This window comes from Helobdella robusta (assembly GCF_000326865.2).
Source record: "Helobdella robusta unplaced genomic scaffold HELROscaffold_89, whole genome shotgun sequence".
NCBI classification, from domain to species: Eukaryota; Metazoa; Annelida; class Clitellata; order Rhynchobdellida; family Glossiphoniidae; genus Helobdella; species Helobdella robusta.
Window position 1 is genome coordinate 69984 of NW_008705506.1, and position 21648 is coordinate 91631.

At 33.4% G+C, this 21648-nt stretch overlaps 2 protein-coding genes across 2 annotated transcripts; both read right to left on the reverse strand.

Annotated features, from left to right (window-relative positions):
• Positions 1 to 10041: 10041 nt before the first annotated feature.
• HELRODRAFT_182601 (hypothetical protein) lies at positions 10042 to 14325 on the reverse strand (the record flags this gene model as incomplete). Its single annotated transcript, XM_009032847.1, has 4 exons — positions 10042 to 10061; positions 12495 to 12562; positions 12743 to 13262; positions 13380 to 14325. The coding sequence occupies 4 exons, from the start codon at positions 14323 to 14325 to the stop codon at positions 10042 to 10044; spliced, it is 1554 nt and encodes a 517-aa protein (XP_009031095.1).
• Positions 14326 to 15604: 1279 nt separating this feature from the next.
• Positions 15605 to 19570, reverse strand: HELRODRAFT_182602 (hypothetical protein; the record flags this gene model as incomplete). Its single annotated transcript, XM_009032848.1, has 6 exons — positions 15605 to 16061; positions 17518 to 17800; positions 17980 to 18060; positions 18309 to 18434; positions 18507 to 18772; positions 18906 to 19570. The coding sequence occupies 6 exons, from the start codon at positions 19568 to 19570 to the stop codon at positions 15605 to 15607; spliced, it is 1878 nt and encodes a 625-aa protein (XP_009031096.1).
• Positions 19571 to 21648: the final 2078 nt, after the last annotated feature.

Sequence of the window (21648 nt, forward strand, 5' to 3'; positions counted from 1 at the left end):
AGTTATTTGCTTTTTAAATAAGACTTCAACAAGACGTAATTTATCAAATTCATATTTATTTAAGTTTGTGATAAATATGAATCTGATAAAATACGTCTTGTTAAAGTCTTATTTAAAAAGCAAATAACTACAAATTAGGGTATTATTTTTAATCGAACATATATATCTATATACATAGTTTACTGTGCAGTCGTTAGTAAATTCTCTGATAATAATTGGCTGATTTATGTGGTTTATTTGGTTATTTTGGTTTAAAAATTATATATTTATTTAAAAAAAACATTTTGATTTATTTAATTTAAAAGTTTCTGTTTAAATTACTTAATTACGAGATTTTTCAGTTTAATTTGTTCTTGCCCGTATGTGCACAGTCCATCTTTTTATTGTACTCGCTAAGCTGTAAAGTTAATTTAATTTTCGTTCGTGTTTAATACTTGACTTGTACACTGCGTTTGATAAAACTGAATTAATAATTGTTTTGAGTTACGACTTGATCGACAATATTATGGCTGAAAAACTAAAAAACGCCACCAGAGTTGTCAAGAAGAATCATAGTTCAAGTTTTCAATATTCCCATTGCGAATTATCCAATTCTTCCAATTCTTAAAACAAAAACCCATCATCACAACAGATTTTCGCCCAATATCTATCACCTCCATACTTTCACGTATTCTAAAAAAATTCATCGTTAGGTCATTCATTTATCCATGTTTAAACCATCTATCCGTCAAACCACTATTACAAGATCAATTTGCATTTCACCCTACAGGTTCATCTACATCCGCCATCATCTCTCTTACTTCTACAATAACATATTTTCTTAAAAATAATAATTATGTTCATCTTATTGCTCTCAACTTTTCTGAAGCTTTGGACACTCAATTACTTTTCACTTTTAAATAAGTTAGCCTCTCTTCCTCTACCTGACAACATTTACAATACTATAATAAATTTTCTTTCTAATAGGAGTCATTCTACTTTCTTAGCTCTACTCTTTCATCTACTCTATCTGATACTTTTAGCGTAGTTCAAGATTTTGTCTTTAGACCCTCTACCTTTATCATCAATGCTTCTACTCTCAAAAACTTTTCATAGCTCTAATCACTTCATCAAGTACGCTGACGACATCTACCTTATCATTCCATCATCAACACCATCCAATCAGAACTCAACTCATTAACTACATAGTCAACAATTAATCTCAACAAATCATTCGAACTCATCATTTACAATAGCCATAAGAAAATAACATAACCTCCAGAACACCCATATTAACTCGCGCAAGGCAATTATAAATATTAGGCATCAAATTCACTTCCACACTTAATATAGCACCTCATATCAATCACATCATCACAAAAGGCTTTCAAACATGTCACGCACTCAAAACACTCCGCTCACATGGTCTCAGAGGCATCAATTTATTCGACATCACTGAATCACTCATAATATCACGCATCAAATATGCTGCTCCCTCCTGGTCTGGTTTTGCTACACAACAACAACTTCAGCGACTACAATCTCTCATCAAAAAACTAATCCGCTTCAACTATCTACCTGCATCATATACTACCGTTACTCAGATATTCAACACACTTGATTTAAGACGTCATTCCTCTAATTAAAACCAATTAAAACTACAACACACAATCTTCGTCAACGCAAGAATAACTATCATGTCGGCACCCAATCTACATTTCAGAAAAATACCTTCATCATAAGCATTTCAAACATATACACAATAAAATTTTATCTATCACACAACTAGTTTTTATTTATCGATCACCTCACTAACTCACCAAGTCATCATCTAGTTTATTAATTTGCCTTTTATGCCATTACTTCATTTTATTTCAATTTATTTTATTTTATTTATTTTATTATTATTACGTGCATGAACCAACTCACATTTTGGGTGGTACTCTTGACCTAGTAATAAGTTTTAGTAGTTTTTCAATTTCCAGCACGATGGTATCTCCAAGCGGAGTTTTTTCTGACCATAGCTTCATAAAAATTGAGACATCAATTGCTCACACATCAAAGCCAAAAAATTGTCAGATCGTGGAAGTGCAGGCAGTATTGAATTCTTCTATATAAGGTCTATGCCGAAGTGAAGACGTTGAAGATAAAATGACCACGATCAATGATGAAGTAAAAAGTATTGTCGACAGATGTGTATATATCACCACGGGTGATTTATGAAAAGAATAAAAGCACTTGACCTTGGTTTGATGGGGAGTTTTTGCGAGCTAAATGCAAATGTCGAAAAATGGAGAGGCACTACAGGAAATATATGTCAAACTTGCATGGCAATAATTAGTTAGATTCTTTGAAAGATAAACATAAACATAAAAGATAAACATTTAACCAAGCGCATTGGGTACTGGAACAATTTAATTAAGACTACTAGCAATCCAAAGGATAAATGGCAAACTAAAAAAGTTTCATGTAACAGTAATGGTGATATGTTGGATGCGGACGTCAAGATTTTTTGCATTTTTTATGGACAAAATCAAAAAAATTATTCAATCTACAAAATCAAGCAGTATGTCATCTGCGTCGTCAATCATACAGACATCACCTATGATCGTTTCATTCTCTTCATTTCCAGAGATCACTGAAGACGAGCTCAACAAATTTATTCTGGATTCGCCTTCTAAAACTTGTTTTCTAGACACCATGTCAACACATGTTTTTAAAATATATCTTGATGTGTTCATCTGTTTCTTGACAAGTTTTATTAATCTCTGTTTACGGCTGGGTAAAATACCAAAATATTTTAAGCATCCTAGATTTGTACCGATCTTGAAAAACTGTAGACCAATTCCTAATCTGCCGTTTATTACAAAAATCATGGAACGTGTTCTCTTGAGGTGTCTGCTGAAGTACCTGTATGAAGATGTTAAGTTTAATGTTTCATTTTAAAACATTATGATTTATGATATACATTAATTTTTTTGGCTAAATGTTCTTTGCTTTGTATGTAACTTCACTTTTTCTTTTTCTGTTGATCCGGCTGATAATAAACAAGACGAAAACGTTTCTAAGCTTATTTTCTTCTTTTAATGTCCTTCAATATTATATTCATATCAATTATTTAAACAATCTACGTGACAAGAAATTTAGAAATTTAACAGGTTATGGGCCCAGATAACGTTTTGTTAACAATTAATTGATTTGATGAAAAAAATTTATAATAAAGAAATATCAGAAGATTTTCATTGAAGACTGAAGTGAAGAGAAAACACGTGCTTCCTTATTCTCTTAAAGTCGATATTTTGCTTCTAATTAAAAAGATCAAATTGAAAGAAAAAAAATAAATGTATCTAACAAAAGTGCAAATAAAACACCTAGAAGGCAAAAGTAATTGGTTGAACTGGAAATCAAGAGTTTGTATAATACTACGTGGCATTCCTGATGCAATGGACGTAGTAAATAGCAAATTAAAAGATCCAGATGAATTAAACGATGACTCAAATGAAGATGAGATAGCAAAGTATCAAACTGCTTTGAACTAATTCAATAAAGCAGGTTGTAATGCTATGATAATTCTGTCAACCAATATGACCGATGAAACGTATGAAAAAGTTCGTTCATTTAGTAATGCCAGAGATGATTGGCTAGAACTTCATAGATTGTATGATGAAGTTGGTGAAGATAAAGCAGACAATTTATGCACGAAGTTTTTCAGTTATAAAATGGATAAAAGTGATGATGTTGTCTCTCATGTTACAAAACTCAAGAATCTTTAGAAAGATTTAAAAGTCGAGTTATGAAAAGATGAAAACAGTGACTTATTGCTGATGTGTCAAATAATTGAAACTTCGCCCGAAAAATATTTCTTATTTGCTGCAAGTTTGAGATTGTTAAACAAGACTGAAAGAACAGTTGAAACACTCACAGATCAATTGTATAGCAATGAAAGATCGTTGGAAGACAAAACTGAAAGTAATAAAGTATTATTTGTCAAAGCAACAAGTGAAAAGTCATCTCAAAACATAAAAGGTCAGAAACAAGATAAATTTGTCAGCAAACCAAAGTGGTTAATATGTCATTACTGCAAATTGCCAGGTCACATTGTAAGAAATTGTGAAAAATGGTAAACCAGCAAAATCAAAAAATAACAATCTACGCGATGACAATAAGAAATCACTAGTTGTTATGGAATCAAGTGTTTTTGCAATTGATAAGCCAGCGTACACTGATGAATGGTTTTTTGACAATGGTGCAACGTGTCTTCTGACTTTCCGAAGAGACTTATTTCAAAGTTTTGAAAAATGTTCTCAACCGAGTAAATTATATGTTGCAAATGGTGGTACTGTAAAAGCTTTTGGAAAAGGAATTGTTCATCTTCAAATAAAAATGAATAATAAATAGCAAAAGGTTAAACCCACAGGTGTCTGGTATGTGCCAAAAGTAAAAAGAAACTTGTTCTCAATACTTGCAACTCAAGATAAGAACAGAAATAGCTCTTTAGTTTCAACCTCAAGAAGTTGTTATCCACTTATTGACAATGTGATAAATGCTGTTGGAATAAAAAACGATAATGGAAGTTTGTTCAAACTTGTTGCAAAAACTGTTAGACCGATGAATTCTGAAGTTGAAGTTAACTTTGTCAATGATCAAGATGCATTGCAGCTATACCATAAACGAATGGGACATCAGAATAAGAAACATGTTAAAATGGTCATGAAACGTGAACTAAACATCGATATACCTGTAGACTGTGAATTATGTGAAGGATGTGTCTATGGAAAATTACATCGATTGAAGTTTGGAACTCGAGTAAGAGCATTAAGACCAGGAGAATTCATTCACACTGATGTATGTGGTCCTTTTTGTTTCTCATTTCAAAATTTCAGATACTTTGTTTTGTTCAAAGATGATTTCACAGGCTACAGATTTGTTTACTTTGTAAAACAAAAATTAGATGTACCAGAAAGACTCAGACAAATGCTTGCAGAGTCAAGATCAGCTGGTCACAAAGTCTCAGAGGTATTAAGTGACAATGGAGGTGAATTTGACAACAAAGAAGTCAGATCAATTTTGCAAAAAGAAGGAGTTAGACAACGCTTAACCTCAGCAGAATGGTTGCAGTGAGCGTGATAATCGAACGCTAGTTGAAGCAGCAAGAGCCATGAGACTGGCTCATGAAAAACTGCCTCAGGCCCTTTGGGCTGAATTAGTTAATACTGCTGCTTACATACTCAACCAAACTGGACCATCTTCTGTAGAAAGAAAATCACCGTATGAAGTGTGGTTTAACAAGAAACCTAAGATAACACATCTACGAATCATTGGTAGCATAGCCTATGTTCATATTCCTATGCAGAAACGACGAAAAATGGAAACTAAAGCTGTAATGGGTATTTTCGTTGAATATGAAGGTGACGATGGCTACAGAATTTTGTTCAACTAGGAAATAAAATGCTTCGATCACGAGATGTTATTTTTTGATGAGAAGGTTGACAAACCAAGTTCAGTGATTTTGCAAGAAGAAAGTTGTTCAGATGATACAGTTTCGATTGATGATGAAATCAAAGGTGATAATAAAGAAACTTTGATTAAAGAAAGTATTTCAACTGATGAAGATGTTCACAACTGTTATTCAGTTTCATCTGATGAAGAAGATCAATCTGATTGTTGTAATCAAAAGACCAAAGGTATGGTTTTACGTGACATGAATAATATCAAAGGCCATCTCGTTATGATCCTTTTGTTATGTCTGCTTTATGTGAAGTACTTGAACCAGAGCTACAAAGATGTCATTCAAGGTGATGAAAAAAAATTAATGGTTTAAAGCCATGAACAGTGAAATGCAGTCATAAAAGGAAAATCAAACGTGGGATTTGGTAAATCTTCCAAAAGGTCAAATAGGTCTACAAAGTAAAACACAATCCAGATGGTTCTAAAGCCAGGTTAGTAGTAAAAGATTTTTCGCAGAAAAAGGGAATTGACTATTTGACATTTTTTATTTCATCAAATCAAAACAAAGAAATCAAAGAAATGATATCAATGAAAAGAAATGATTTGGAAATCGAAAAGAAAATATCGTTTTCTTGTAATGATTACCAGTGACAATTGTAAAAATGAGAGCATATTTTAAATATTTTAGTGCATGTAAACTCACATTCATATAACAAATCCTAAAAAACCAAAAATTGAATCATAATTATTAAGTAATCAACTCTTTTACATTTTTATCAGAATGTCGTTTGTAATTATTGAAACACAAATAAATTATTGAAACACAAACTATGAAGAAACCTATAGTCTTGTGGTCAGAAGTTTAACTATAAGAACACAATTAAGTGTTGCTGCAAATGAAAAGATGTCAATCATGTAGTTTGATGTGTCTACAGCATTTTTATACAGCAAACTAAATGAAGATATCTACAAAGAGCAACCTGAAGGTTTTAAAGATAATTCAGGAAGAGTCTGCAAACCCAAGCGAAGTCTCTATAGACTTAAACAACCTCCAAGATGTTGGAACAAACGCTTTGCTGAATTCTTGAAAAAGAGACATTTCAAGCAAAGCGATGCAAATACTTGTTTGTTCATTAGAATACAGGAAGGAAAGAAACTCATACTTGCACTATTCGTTGATGATGGACTAGTTGCACGAACTGATAAAGAAGAACTAAAAATTTTTGAAAAAGAATTTAAGTTAGAATTCAAGATAACATCTAAACCTGCAACATATTTCTTTGGATTAGAAATTAATCAAGATGAAAAAGAAATTATTAAAGTTAATCAGTCATCGTATACAAAAATGATTCTTGAAAGGGTTGGAATGAGCCAGTGTAAACCATGTACAACTCCGATTACAAAATCTGAGGAGTTCGATGAAAACAAAAATGAACACGAGGAAGTGAAATTTCCTAACAGATTAGCTGTTCGTGCATTAATGTACTTGATGACGGGAACAAGACCAGATATTGCATATGCAGTTGGAGTAGCATCCAGAAGTTTGAAAAAACCCAGCAAGTCCAATGTAACACAAGTCAAGCAAATTTTCAGACATTTGCAAGGCACAGCCGATGTCGGTATTGTTTACAAGTCTGGTCAAAACAATATACTAATAGCCTACAGTGATGCAGATCATGGAGGAGATAAATCTAGTGAAAGATCGGCATCAGGTGTAATCTGTATGTTTAGAGGCAGCGTGATCAGTTGGTTTAGCCAACGTCAACCCTCAGTTGCGATTTCAACTACCGAAGCAGAAATCGTTGCCGCAAGTGAAACAGCTCGTGAAGTGATATGGCTCAAACGATTGTTGAATGACATTGTAGATCTAAAGAAAAAGCCAGAAATTTTTGTCAATAGTGAAGCAGCGATTCGTTTAGCACATAATCAAGAACTTCACAGAAGAACAAAACATATCCGCATTTGGCATTTTTTTGTCAGAGAAAAGGTTGCAGGAGAAGGAGTTTCAGTTGAACGAGTTGCGACAGAACTTCAAGTTGCCGATGCTCTGACAAAACCAATGATAGGACCAAGGCTTAAGAATCTGATGTTTGTGATGGGTCTTCAGAACATTTATGTTAAGGTCATCTAATGTTTTAAATAAAAAGAGAAGGTGTTAAGTTTTATGTTTCATTTTAAAACATCATGATTTATGATATACAGTTCTTTTCTTTTGGCTAAATGTTCTTTGCTTTGTATATAACTTCACTTTTCCTTTTTTGTTGTTCCGGTTGATAATAAACGAGTCAAAAACGTTTCTAAGTTTATTTTCTTCTTTTAATGTTTTTCAATATTATATTAATATCAATTAATTAAACGATCTACGTGACAAGAAATTTAACAAAAAATATTTTAATGCTAATTCATCAGACTGGATATTGTAAATACCACTCCACTGAAACTGCAATATTACACGTTTTATCAAATTTATTTCTGCTTAAGATGATCAAAACATATCGGTTTTATTATTTTTAGATATTTCATCAGCATTTGATTGTGTTGACAATAATATTCTTCTGTCTAGATTATGCTCTACTTATGGTGTCTCTGGTGTTGTCCGCGAATGGTTCGGATCATATTTTATCGACTGTACCCAACAGGTTTTATTTAAAAACTCAGTGTCAGATGTAGCATTTGTGTCATCTGGAGTGCCGTAAGGATCTGTTTTTAGACACATCCTATTCCTACTCCACACATCCGACGTAATTAAAAAAAATCAATTCATATAGATATGTTTATCATGTCTTTGCTGATGACATTCAGATATTGGTCACCGGTCCTCCAAACTCGTCTAGAAATAAAATTGACAGATATAATGAAAGCATGACAGAGATTGGTCATTAAATATCAAATAACTCATTAAAGTTGGACTAATGCAAGACGCAGTTGTTTCCAGTTGGAACATGGCAGCAGTTGATAAAGATGAACATTAACACCATCAAAATAGGAGATGTCAATATATCCTTCAGTACAACAGCTTCCAATCTTGGGGTTCTTCTTGATAGCAAACTGTTTATGAAAGACCACATTAAAATGTCTCTTGCATTACACACCTTAAAAATTTATATCGAGTTTGATATTTGTTAGACAGACCATCAATAAAGGGTTTAGTCCATGCTTTTATATCAACACGGCTGGAGTTCTGTACTAGCTTGTTTTATGGTCTGTCTACAAAATCACTCGCGATTCTTCAGTCAGTTCAAAATAGGGCTGCAAAACTTGTAGCCGGTAAATTAAAATTTGACCGTGTGACGCCAATTTTAAATAAACCGCACTGGCTAAAGGTTGAGAAAAGAATTATTTTCAAGATCGCGGTTATTGTATGCAAAGCGTTAAATGGGTTGTTACCAAGATATGTTTCAGACAAATTTTCTAAAAAAGTTCCTGCTGCTCCAAGTTTGCATCTATGATCGGATGATATGAATTTTCTGGTAGTTCCGGTAAAACGATTGCGGTTTGCTTCGAGAGATAAGGCTGTTGCAAGTCCAACCATCTGGAACAGCCTACCGGCATCAATGAAAAGACCTGGAATTTGTCTTTCTTTGTTTTTATTTTCCGCTTGAATATGTTTATGCTTGTATATATTTTGTTTTTTGTATTGCTATGGTCAATCAATCAATCAATCAATCAATCAATCAATCAATCAATCAATCAATCAATCAATCAATCAATCAATCAGTCAATCAATCAATCCAACCAATCAATCAATCAATATAGCTTGTAAAGCGCTATTTCCGCGATGTTCAACAGCGCTCCTCAATGAGTTTTGCAAACAGATGGGTCTTGAAATCCGCTCTGAACTTCGTAAATGATGGAGAAGTAGTCAGAGTAGGTAGAGAGTTTCAGAGAAAAAAGCCAGAAAAAGCAAAAGTAGATTTGGCAAAAGAGTGTTTAATACGAGTTAAGAAGCGAGAACAAGGAAGACGATCGTTTAGATTCAATTAATATATCTGATAAGTACTTAGGAAATAATTTAGATTGAGACTTATACATAAACGTGCAAATTTTAAAAATTATTCTATATTTTAAAGGTAGCCAGTGCAAGAGAACAAGATATGGAGATATGAAAAAAAAGGGACACGAGCAACTAGACGAGTTTAAAAAAGCTTTACTTAAAGGATAGAGTATTGAATCAGGAAGACCATAGCAGAGCGTTACAATAATCAATTCTAGATAAGACTAACGAAGTAACAATAAGGAGAAAGGTAGGATCATCAAGAAAAAGCAAAAGCAAGAACTTCTAGCAACACTATTAATCTGAGAAAAAAACGAAAATAAAGCCTAGACTACAAAACTTGTGAGAAACATCAAGAATTTTAGAATCAGGTAAGATAATAGGTGAAATAGTATTAGAGTGTTTAGATTTATTAAAAACAAATTAATTCAAATTTAGAAGGATTAAGTTTAAGAAACATAAAGTCAGACCAAACGATAATTGAAGAAAGACATGGAGATAGATTAGGAAGAACACTATTGAAATTAGATGGAGGAAAAAAGTATAAATATAAGTATATATGGTGATATTGTGCATGCTTATTTATTTATTTGTGACAATTACGCACAGAAATAATTTTGTTAAATTATTTTAATAGCGCCTTTGGAAAGTTTAAATTGGCGCTATATAAATTTTTTTTAATACATATATATATATATATATACAATTTTCATTTAATTCTATCGCTATAGTATTGTTTATTAATTTTAATTTCACTATTTTTCTAATAATATATTGGAGTTTATTATTTAGTTTATTAATTAAATTAGCAAAAATTTTTACAATATTCTTACCCATATATATATATATATATATATATATATATATATATATATATATATATATATATATTATTAAGAAACATTTATTAAACGCTAATTAAACAATTTCATAAGCGTTCTCTCAAAAACAAAACAAAATGTTATATGTGACTGTTCATGAAACGAAAATCGAAGTAACAAATTTTACAATTTCACAGAAAATAAAAATGTCTTTAGTTCTTTTTTAAATAAATCCAGAGAAGTTCCTGATCTTCTTAACATAGGTGGAAGGTTATTCCAAACAGAGGTACCAGCCACAGCAATGTCCCTAGAACCAATTTGCAAACGCGTGACTGGCACCCTTAGCAGATTCAAATCATCCGACCTGAGATAGGAAGATGATGCTGTTTGTTTTCTGGTAAATTTATTTTTCATGTATTCAGGTGACATGTCATTTATAGACTTGAGCATGAGAACTGCAATTTTAAAGACTATCCTTTTGTTAATTGTCAACCAGTGTAGTTCATTCAAAATCGGTGTCACGTGATCATACTTCAAACCACCAGCAACGAGTTTTGCAGCTCTGTTCTGCACCGACTGAAGGACGGCAACTGATGATTCCGGCAATTTGTAGAACAAACTGTTGCAGTAGTCCAAACGAGATGTGATGAAGGCGTGGACCAACGTTTCCAAAGTAGGTCTATCCAACGAATGTCGAATTTTATACATGCTTCTAAGGTGGATAAGACTTGATGTACAGATCTTTTTGATGTGAATTTTCATTGATAACTTGTTGTCAAGCAAAACACCCAGGTTGGAAGCAGTATCAGCTAATGGTATACTAACATCTCCTATTTTAACAAAACTAAAATCAATTTTCAGCAATTGCTGCCACGTTCCAACCGGAAGTAATTGAGTTTTGCATTCGTTTAGTTTTAACGAGTTTGATGACATCCAACGTCCTACCTCTGATAAACATCCGATAAATCTCTCAACTTCAGTTTTGAACAAACAAGGAGAACTAGTAACCAGCACCTGAATATCATCTGCAAATGCATGGCAGACATATCCGTAGGAGCTGATTATTTTGGTAATTTCCGACGTGTACAGGAGAAAAAGAACGGGTCCCAAAACTGAGCCTTGAGGTACCCCTGACGTTATGATGGAAACCTCTGATACTGAGTCATTAAATGAAACCTGTTGTGTCCGATTTGATAAGTGTGATTCAAACCATCTATATACATTATTCGTTACCCCGTAATTTTGACGCAGTTTTGCCAGAAGAACATCATGGTTGACGCAGTCAAACGCTGCCGGCATATCCAAAAACGATAGTAATGATATTCTCTGAGCATCTGCAGCGGCGAATAAACTTGATAGGACATTCAATAATGCAGTTTCGGTTGAATGAAACTTCCTATATCCTGATTGATTGAGAGGCATTAAATTGTTTTCTGTTAGATGATTCAACAAAAACTTGAGAACAACGCGCTCCATGATCTTTGAGATAAACAGAAGGTTGGATATCGGCCTGTAGCTTGCAACATCGTTGACATCACCATTGTCTTTTTTTTAAATCGGGACAACCGTAGTATGTTTGAACCCAGCAGGAAATTTACCCAACCTCAGGCAGAGATTGAAAAAACTTGTAAGAAAGCAGATAAACAAGTGTATATATTTCTTAAAAATATGCGTCGGAAAAATATCTTGTAAACTTGTTTTTGAAGGAGAATTCATTATGATGCCTTTAAGTTCGGTTTCTGTTATTTCTGGAAAATCTGCCAATGAAACAAGATTTGTAACATGACTGTGATGTGCTGACGGAACCAAAACGTTGGTAGACATTATAATCTTGTTGATCTTGTCTGTGAAGAACTGCATGAATTGAGAAGCTTTTAGGTTGATATTATCATCGGATTTATTACTTTGTTTATTTCTACACAAAACCCTGTTCACAATCTGCCAGTGATTTTTGGAGTTGTTGTTAGCTTTGACCAAATTTTTCCAGTAACTTGAACGTTTTTTAGAATAAAGTTTATTTCTTTCTGACAAAGAAACCAACCAGTCATTTCGATGATCAGTCGTCGAGTGATTTCTATATGACCTCTCCATCCACCTGCAAGTTAGTTTAGCCCGTCGACAATCATCATCAAACCAAGGTGCCATACTTTCTCCTCTGTCATAAATCAAACGCCAAGGCACAAGTCTGTCGACAATTTTTTTTAACTCGTCGTTAAACATTTTTAATTCAATCTCGACATCGCTACTCTGACAAGGCCCAAAGATTGGAGAATCCAAAACAGCCCTAGCCAGTTGATTTCCGTCCAGACTTTTCCATGACCTGACATGTTTTTTTTTACGAAATGTCTGAATCAATAATTCAACTGTTATTAAACTGTGGTCAGACATCACTCCGCTTGGAAATATTTTTATGTTGGTAATAGGAAAGTCACAAGAACTGATTACCAAATCCAAAGTACCACCCAACACATGTGTTGGTTCGTTAATGTGGTTGACTAACTGGAAGGTTTCAAATACCTCACCCAATCGGATGAAATATGGATCATCAGTTCTTTCGAGATGTACATTAAAATCTCCCATGAGCAAAACGTTAGAACCCAAGACTGTAATCTGCTCTAAAACTGAAACCAGTTCTTGAAAAAATAAAACAGACAGTTGTGCTGAGCCAGGTCGATATATAACAATCAGAATGAATGTACTTCCGTTGACCCAAAATTGGATAGCAACAGCTTCAAGTGTAGTAAGTTGTGGAAGAATTATTTTTTTGTACTTGAATTCTTTACGAAAATAGACTATCAAACCACCGAGGCCTGGATCATGCTGCCTAACAAAATCAACAAACTGATATCCAGCAGGCATGGCCAGATTGATAGAAATATTCCCAGCCAACCCGTGCCATGTTTCCGTTAAAACCAGTATATCCAATCCATCACAAAGTAACCCATGAACATCATCTACCCTCTTTGAAATTGACCTGACATTTAACAGTCCAATCGTAACATTGTATTTAACATTAGATCCTTTGTTTGTTAGGTGATGAAATTTATTTTTAACTAATCCAAACAAATCATAGCACGAACCCACTCTACCATTTATTAATTTGACTCTTTTTTGCCGGAAATTTCACTATTTTCCACCTTCCCACCTCCCCTCGCACTCTGTATAAAAACCCTCTTTACAGTTGGTTTCTCTCGCCTTTGCATCATCTAAAATTCTTTTCAGCTCCTTGCGCTGATCAACAGTCAAATCATGACTCAATTTGACGTGTGCAAAATCTTCGTTCAAAGATCTGAGTATGTACAAATTGGTAAAGAAATATTCCTTGCTTTTTACATCATCAAACTTGATGAGGATTGGCCTGACAACTCCTTCACCTCTCTTACCCAATCTAAAAACTTTCAGTATCTTTTTTCCGTTGACAGTGTCATCAGTCAATTTTGCAATCATTTTTATGACTCGATCCTTGTCATCAAGGCCTTCTCCCAGCCTGAACAGCATCGCATTAGCCTCTCTTTCTTTAGCATTGGCAACATCATTTAGTGTTTTTCGGACATTTTTAAGATCTTCATTGATGATTTTAGCACTCTGTTTCACTTCAGTGCTGACCACACTAGCAAAAGATCTCATCATTTCAGACTTGAGGCCGCTTATCTCTTGATTTAACTTTTTTCCCGATGTGAACTCAATCGAGTCCAGCTGCGATTTTATAGCGACATGGTTGGCACTGATGGCATTAACTTTCTCATCAAGTGATTTACTGATTTCATCAATCGATTTATTCAACAGCCCCAAATCAGTTTCTTCCAATTTAGTCTTAATTGAAGCATTAACATCGTTGAGTTTGTCTAACTTTTCATTGAACGTAACTTTTATGTCATCAATAGATTTAGATAACAGTTTCATGTCACAAACGTTTTTTACACATTTATCACAGAACCATTTAATGTTACCGTTTAAACGTACAACTGAATAAACCTCGTCAGACATTGAATCAACATTAGCCGTGCACTCACACTGAAAACATTGAAGCTGTTTCAACGTAAGTACACCGTCTTTCTTACCTGGATTTTGACGTGTATTCATAGTAACAGGTGGAACAAAACTGTACACTGCAATTAACCCGTGACTAAATAAACTCTATGAAAATTCGATTCAAATGCCAAAAATACGCAACTTTAAATATTGAATTAAATTAAAACAGTATCTAGAATTTAAATGCAATAATATGTCCAATTTTCAGAAACAAAATCAACACTAAAACTCTAAAAATCGAGAATCTCTAGCAGAGCGAAAACAATACAATAGCCACGTTAACCATATATGTATATATATATATATATATATATATATATATGACGAGGTTTTGGTTGACAACGTTTTTTTGGTGAAACGTTTCGTTTTTTTTGGATGAAAAAGAGAAACTTCAAAGCCTTTGATTACTATAAATGAAAATGTAATCCAATTAAAGTAAAATTGTATTTAAAATGTTGCGTTTTTAAAATAGGTTAAATAAAATAAAATACTATATAATTTATAATTGGAAAAGTTACGTTATTCCACCTAATCTACTTATTGATCTTCTAAAGTTATTACTGTTGAAAGTCCTATCGCACCCAACGATTCACTCTATTTGCAAATCGATGGCGTAGCCATGGGTTCACCACTCGGGTCGTTATATGCAGAATTTTATATGGCTGAACTCGAATCTAGGATATTTGCAGATCCTACAAATAAGTCTTTAATATACGCACACTATGTTGACGACATACGCTGATATCTACAACCTACAAAATAGATTTCAGAACAATTCTCATATGAAATTTACCATTGAATTTAGCATGAATAAAAGATTAGCGTTTCTGGACTGTTTGATCGAAGTAAAAACAACATCAACAGTTAAATTCTAAGGTTTACGTTAAACCTGCGAATTCAGGTCAAGTATTAAACAACATATCTGGTATCTGATATATATATATATATATATATATATATATATATATATATATATATTTTAATTAATTGGTGGCCTATAAAGTTCATCCATGTTAAACCAGAATGTTATTCGAACTTTCTTTTTGTTTGTGTTTTATTCTGGTAAATAAAAAGTATATTTGCAAATAGCTATTTCGAGTTATAGATAACTCATCTTCAGTGCATTATATATAAGGTATGTAAGATATTTGATAAGAAGGAACAAGTAATTATTAATTTATATAAATTATTTAATTAAAAAAGAAAACAAATAAAATAAATTTAATAACTATAAACAATATAAAACGCGATTTTTAAAATTTTGACGGCAAGATTGTTTATATTATGGTTAAGGCTCAGACGAGAAGCGCGAATTAATTTATTTAATTAACTACATATTCTTAATATTATTTTGACAATATTTAAAAACGTTATTATTATTATTATTGTTAACGTTATTATTATTATTATCATCGCTGTGGTTCTTCTTGCTTCTTGTGATGATGTTCCATTTGCAAGTGATATTTGCGCTGTGGGTTGTGGCGTTGGTATCTACAGTGTTGGCACTGTTGTTGTTGTTATTGTTGATGCTGTTGTTGTTGTTGTTGATGTTGTTGATGTTGTTGTTAGGGTTGTCACCATTGATGAGGTTCCAATTGCAACTGATATTTGCGCTGTAGGTTGTAGCATTGGTATCTACAGTGTTGGCACTGTTGTTGTTGTTATTGTTGATGTTGTTGTTGATGTTGTTGTTGGTGTTGTTGATGTTGTTGTTAAGGTTGTCACCATTGGTATGATTGTTGTTTACATCATCAAAATTGTTGGTGATAACATTGTTATAATTATTGCTGTTATCGTAATTGTGGTTGTTATAATTATAATGATTGTTGTTTTTATTTAGTAGTCTATTTGAAGGTAGAATGTTGTTAGACTGTACTTGAATGTTCATGGAGGGATTTTTGTTTTGTATGAAAATTGATTCAGCTATTTTCAGGTTTGTGATGTTGTTATTGCAATAAACTATTTGCGTGTTATTTAACATTTGTCGTGTTAAAGTTTTGTTATGCTGTTGTTGATAATGTTGTTTAATTGCTCCATCTTGTAGATGCATGGTCAAACGTCTTGACAAAGTGGTAGTTGTCATTCCAATATATGAAGCATTGTTGCGGTGCGAACATTCACCGACGGAGCATTTATATTCATATATTAGATGACTTTGTTGTAGTTGAGTAGTTGCAGGAAGGCAATTATTTTTCATGATTAGTTGGGATGTTTTTAAATTTTGATAGTAAATTCGAAGAACAACTTTATTAATTGGATTTGACGCTACTACGTTTCTGCGTATTATTCCTTTTAAAATTATTTCATCTTCTTTATACGCCATTGAAAAGGTATTTTTGTAATAAAATATTATCTTATTTTTTTCATTCATTTTTTTGTCGATTTGGTTTCTAATGATACGGCTGTTGTTGTTGCTGTTGTTATTGTTGTTGTTATTGTTATTACTGTTTGTGGTGAGGCTTGTGATGCTGTTATCATCAAAGTTATTAGACGTGGTAGAGGGGTTGCCATTATCTTCCTGTTCATTGTTGTTTGGAACGTTGTTGGTAATTGCATTATTTTGATGTATATTTTGTGCATTTTCATGATATTTTTTGGTTAATCTATTTATGACTTGATCAATTTGTTTCAAAGAGTAATTATTGTTCACGAGAAGTTTTTTTTATTCTTAATAATTCTGAGTTGATGAGTGTATAATCAGAGCAATGTTGAAACGCTCTGTTAACTAAAGAAAATATAACACTATTTTTATATTGTTCTGAGGTCTCGCTTTTACCATTAAGACAAAATCCCAAATTGGTGTCTTTTACATAAACTTGCGTTTGAAAACCAATGTCATTTCTGGTTATCAGGACATCCAAAAATGGTAGCTGTTTATTTTTTTCAATTTCATGGGTAAATAATATATATATAATATATATATATATATTAGGGTGTCCCAAAAATGCACAGAAATTTATTTTTAAATAGTTGATGTCTCACCCTCTGAAAAGTGTCTCTTGAGTACAATAATAATAAATTGGTGAAGTTACAGCTCATTTGAACAAGTTTGAGGCTTTCAAAATTTTACTATCGAGTTAATTCAAAATCCATATCAATAATCTTAAACAATATGCACAAAATGAGTGAAATAAAGCTAGAAATGCAAACTAGTTTAATTATCTCACTGTTGACATTAATTAGAGTTTAATATATTATTAACAATTACTTATATAGTGATAATCTGTATCAAAAATTGTTTACCGTGGACGGAGTGGGTTATCACCAACAGCAGAGTCAGCTGCAGACCAACAACTGGACAGTGCAACACATTCAACAGCATCATCCGTTTGCCATGATTCTAATGAAGATGATAAATCTGATGAAGAATTTCTTGTACAATCAGCATGCTCAAGTAAAACAAATTCTGCAACACAACACAGACATCGCAGAGACATTATATCTCCCAAAGTTGCAGCTGTGCTGGATAGGACAAATACCAGCATTAGAAAGTCAACTATGATTCTTGCATCGGCATTCAACAAAGCTGGTGTTCCGATATCAGAGACAATATTTTTCAAGAGTACAATGCATAGATATCGTCAGCGCCGTCGTCAACAAGCTGCAGCTCTTATAAAAAAAATTATGTTTCCTCAAAATCCATTGTTCATTATGATGGGAAACTTTTGATCGATGTTACTGGTGTGGTCAACGTAGATCGGTTACCTTTCCTGCTCTCATCACTTGTCGATGGCGCTACAAAACTTTTTGGAGTTCCAAAGTTAGCATCTGGATCAGGACGAGCAGCTGCAATATGCAGTTCATGAACACATAAAATCTTGGAAGTGTGAATCAATGGTTATTGGCATGTGCTTTGACACGACAGCTTCCAATACTGAAAAACGCAATGGAGCTTGCACTCTTCTAGAAAAAGCCATGAGACATAATTTATTATAGATGGTTTGCCGTCATCATAAGTTTGAAGTGCTGCTTGCCGATGTATTCAATGTTTGTCTTGGACCATCCAATAGACCGGAAATTTTATTTTTCAAAACGTTTCGTGAAAAACTCGGGCATTGTATAGTCTGATATTGGCACAGCTTCGCATCTGATGTTTTTGGTGATGTTGGCCACCACTTCTATTTTTTGATGGATCTGATCTTTTGGAGTCCTGTCTGACTCTGGTCATATAATTCATTGGGGGCCTGTCCGAGTAAAAATGAGGTTGCTGTGATGGAAGCCTGGCCTCGAACTGAGAGGGGGTTCAACTCTGAAATCCTCCAGTCTCCGATACTTGCTGAGCCAACCCCTCAACCTGCCATCGACCAGCACATGCTTCCTTGAATATTTGAGAAAAGCCCAAAACTTTTCCAGGCCATATAACTGGCCACTTTGGTAATCGCTGATGGTCTCTTCTTGGAAGTGCTCAAACAAGTCAGGTCGAAATCTTTTCTTCAAACAATAACTATAGAACCGAAACAGATTTATTGGCATCTTCAACGGCAAGTTGCTTGAATTTCTCGTACATTTTTTGGTAAAAGTGGTGACGAAGAAAAAATGGCCAAAACCTGAAAAGAGTGTTCATTTCTGTAGACTGCCCGATCCCAATCTTCCAACGATCCTTGAGGCAGTTGGCTCAGTAAGAATTGTACTTGTTCCAGATGAAATTGTTGTCCTTCAGTAGATTATGGGAAGGGTGCTCCAACGTTACACACGCCACTGACAAGCTTCCTGAAACTGTGTGAGTCCTCTCATTGTCAGTCGATGATGCTAAGGACGCATGTGTTGACGGAAATCCTACAGAAACTTGTTTTGATGTCGTCGGCTTTGCAGGGGTTTTGAGGCTCTCCGGAAAATTCTCGGCATTGGACGATCTGGGTGGTAGAGTTCCATCAGAAGGTTTATGATCATATCTTGAGGAGCTGATGTTGTCATTTTTTTTATAATTTGTTATTTCATCATTAGTTTGTTCCTGATGTTGTTGCGGTTGCTTCTTTGGCTGCCTCTGATGTTTTTGTTGTGGTCTTTTTGTTTCTTTGTTCGTCTCGAAACGTATGACGTTTCTAGTGGCCGTAAATGTATCTCTACTTTTCCATGTAGAGCGCTTTGCTATGTGACACGTCTTTCCGCAAGAAAAACATGTCTGTCTGGGGGAAACTCTTTCGTTGCCATTACTCCTATACATCTGGTGTTTGTTTTCTCGAGTCGATTGTATCTGATTGTTACTGTTAGACATATATGCAGTGTCACTGGAAACTATCATGTTCATGGCAGCTTTATATTTGTCGATTGTCTGTGCCAACACGTCATGACTCATCCAGGAAGACGCTTGTTCTTCTGACACGATAAATTTTAGTGTATGCCTTGATATCAACTCTTTTATTCTACATATCTGCACATATCAATTTTATTGCATCTTCAAATCCCATAATGTTACGGCTTTGAAAATAATGGTTCAGCGTGCCATATAATTTCGCAAAAAATTCATCTCTCAATTTTGTCTGGTTTAACTTGAACTCCAGTAAAATTAGTTTTTTAATTTCGCCATAATCCTTCAAACCGTCGGCAGAAATAGTATGCAACCATGTTTTGGCCTTTTCGTTCAAACTCACTATCAACAAATTGGCTTAAATTTCTCCGTCTACGTGATAGTTTTGAAAAAATTTTTCTACATGTTCAAAGAAAGCAGAAATATCTCTGGGTTCTAACGGACAAGTTCCTATTTATATGTTTTAATGACGCCATAAAGAACCGAGTTTGTTGCATTAGTTTAATTGTATTATTATGCTCAGTAGAATCATCGGCTACTCTTCGATACATTCTACTTCTAGTCGTCGAATCTCTAATTTTTGGCTTTTAGGCCGAAATTCTGCTTCTCTATTTTTCGCTGTTTGTCCATCTCTGCTTCTCTGAGTTTATATTCTTTCTCATCTTTTTCTTCATCTCTTTCTCGCTGTCTGGCCATTTCTGCTTCTCTAAGTTTATATTCCCTCTCATCTTTTTTCGCTGTCTAACAATCTCCGCTTTTCGAAGCTTATATTCTATTTCTGTTTTCTTTCGTATAAAGTCAATCCACCATCAGTATCTTCCGACACAGCGCCCTCCGTCGCAATACAGCATGGAGATTCAACGTTGTCCGCCAAAATTGTTGCCCACGTTTCTAACAGTTGTGATCTACTCATCAATCGCACACTGGATTCGTCAATTGATCACTTTAGTAGTTTTTTCGTTATCTGTTCGTTTGACAGACTTGTAATTTTTGTTGTTTCGTTTTCGTCAATCGATCGATTGTTATAATGAATGAATGGGAATAACTTGCAATGAACGTGCAATGAATGTAATAATTTATGACTAAGTATTTAAGTAATTTTTTACACAAATGTCAAAACGTCCTATTAGTTATTTAATTATCTATTATTGTCGTACACCAATTAAATAACTACCCCACTTCTGGTACCAATGTAACGGGTTCGATATGAACTAAACGCAACAACCGATATATTACTAATTTTCCTTTATTAAAACCTAACTAAATAATTAATCGAATAAATCAAATTAACGAAAATGCAACGATAAAATAACCAACCTTACTAATGTCAACTCCGCCTCAAGAGCGAAAGAAAAGAAAGAGAGCTTAACTCATTTGGGCAGGCTATTTATAGACTTGCACGGCGCTCTCTCCTAGGTAAGCACTCGTGCTTTGTGCTAGTAACTAGCCCACGTGACCATGTAGTGGAACAATTTCCGTTACAGTTGTGGTTGTGCCCAGATGATCATATATTTTTATACTGTGCCTATTTATTGGTTCCTAGTTTAACCAAATCAATTTGAACTAGGAATAGGAATACCGAAAAAAGCTTTTCTGTTAAATCATGCATAAAGAAACTTGAAAATGATTAACGATCAACCTTTAGAAAAACCGAAAAGTTAAATTGGAAATTAACTAACGCCGAATCTGCTGTGAGTTTCATCAATATATATATATATATATATATATATATATATATATATATATATATATATATAAACATTTTCTTAACATTTTTAACATAATGTGGCTATACTGATATAAAAATATTGAGAGAATTAAATAAACAATAAAAATACTTTACTTTATTTTATTATATTCGTTTATTTTTACCTACATAATTTATTTTAATTTATTTAATTCATTCTAATTTAACTTATAATATAACACTGAACTTTATTATTTTTTATTTTTGTAATTCAATTCATTTTTTTTATTTTAGTCAGTTTAGCCATTTTGTTAGTTTTATTCCTATAATATTTTTATATCAGTATATATACATAAATTTCTAAATTTCAAGGTTCTGAAGATTGCACCCATTTTGATACAAATGTTAGATTAAGATGATTTGCAAAATTTCATCGTAC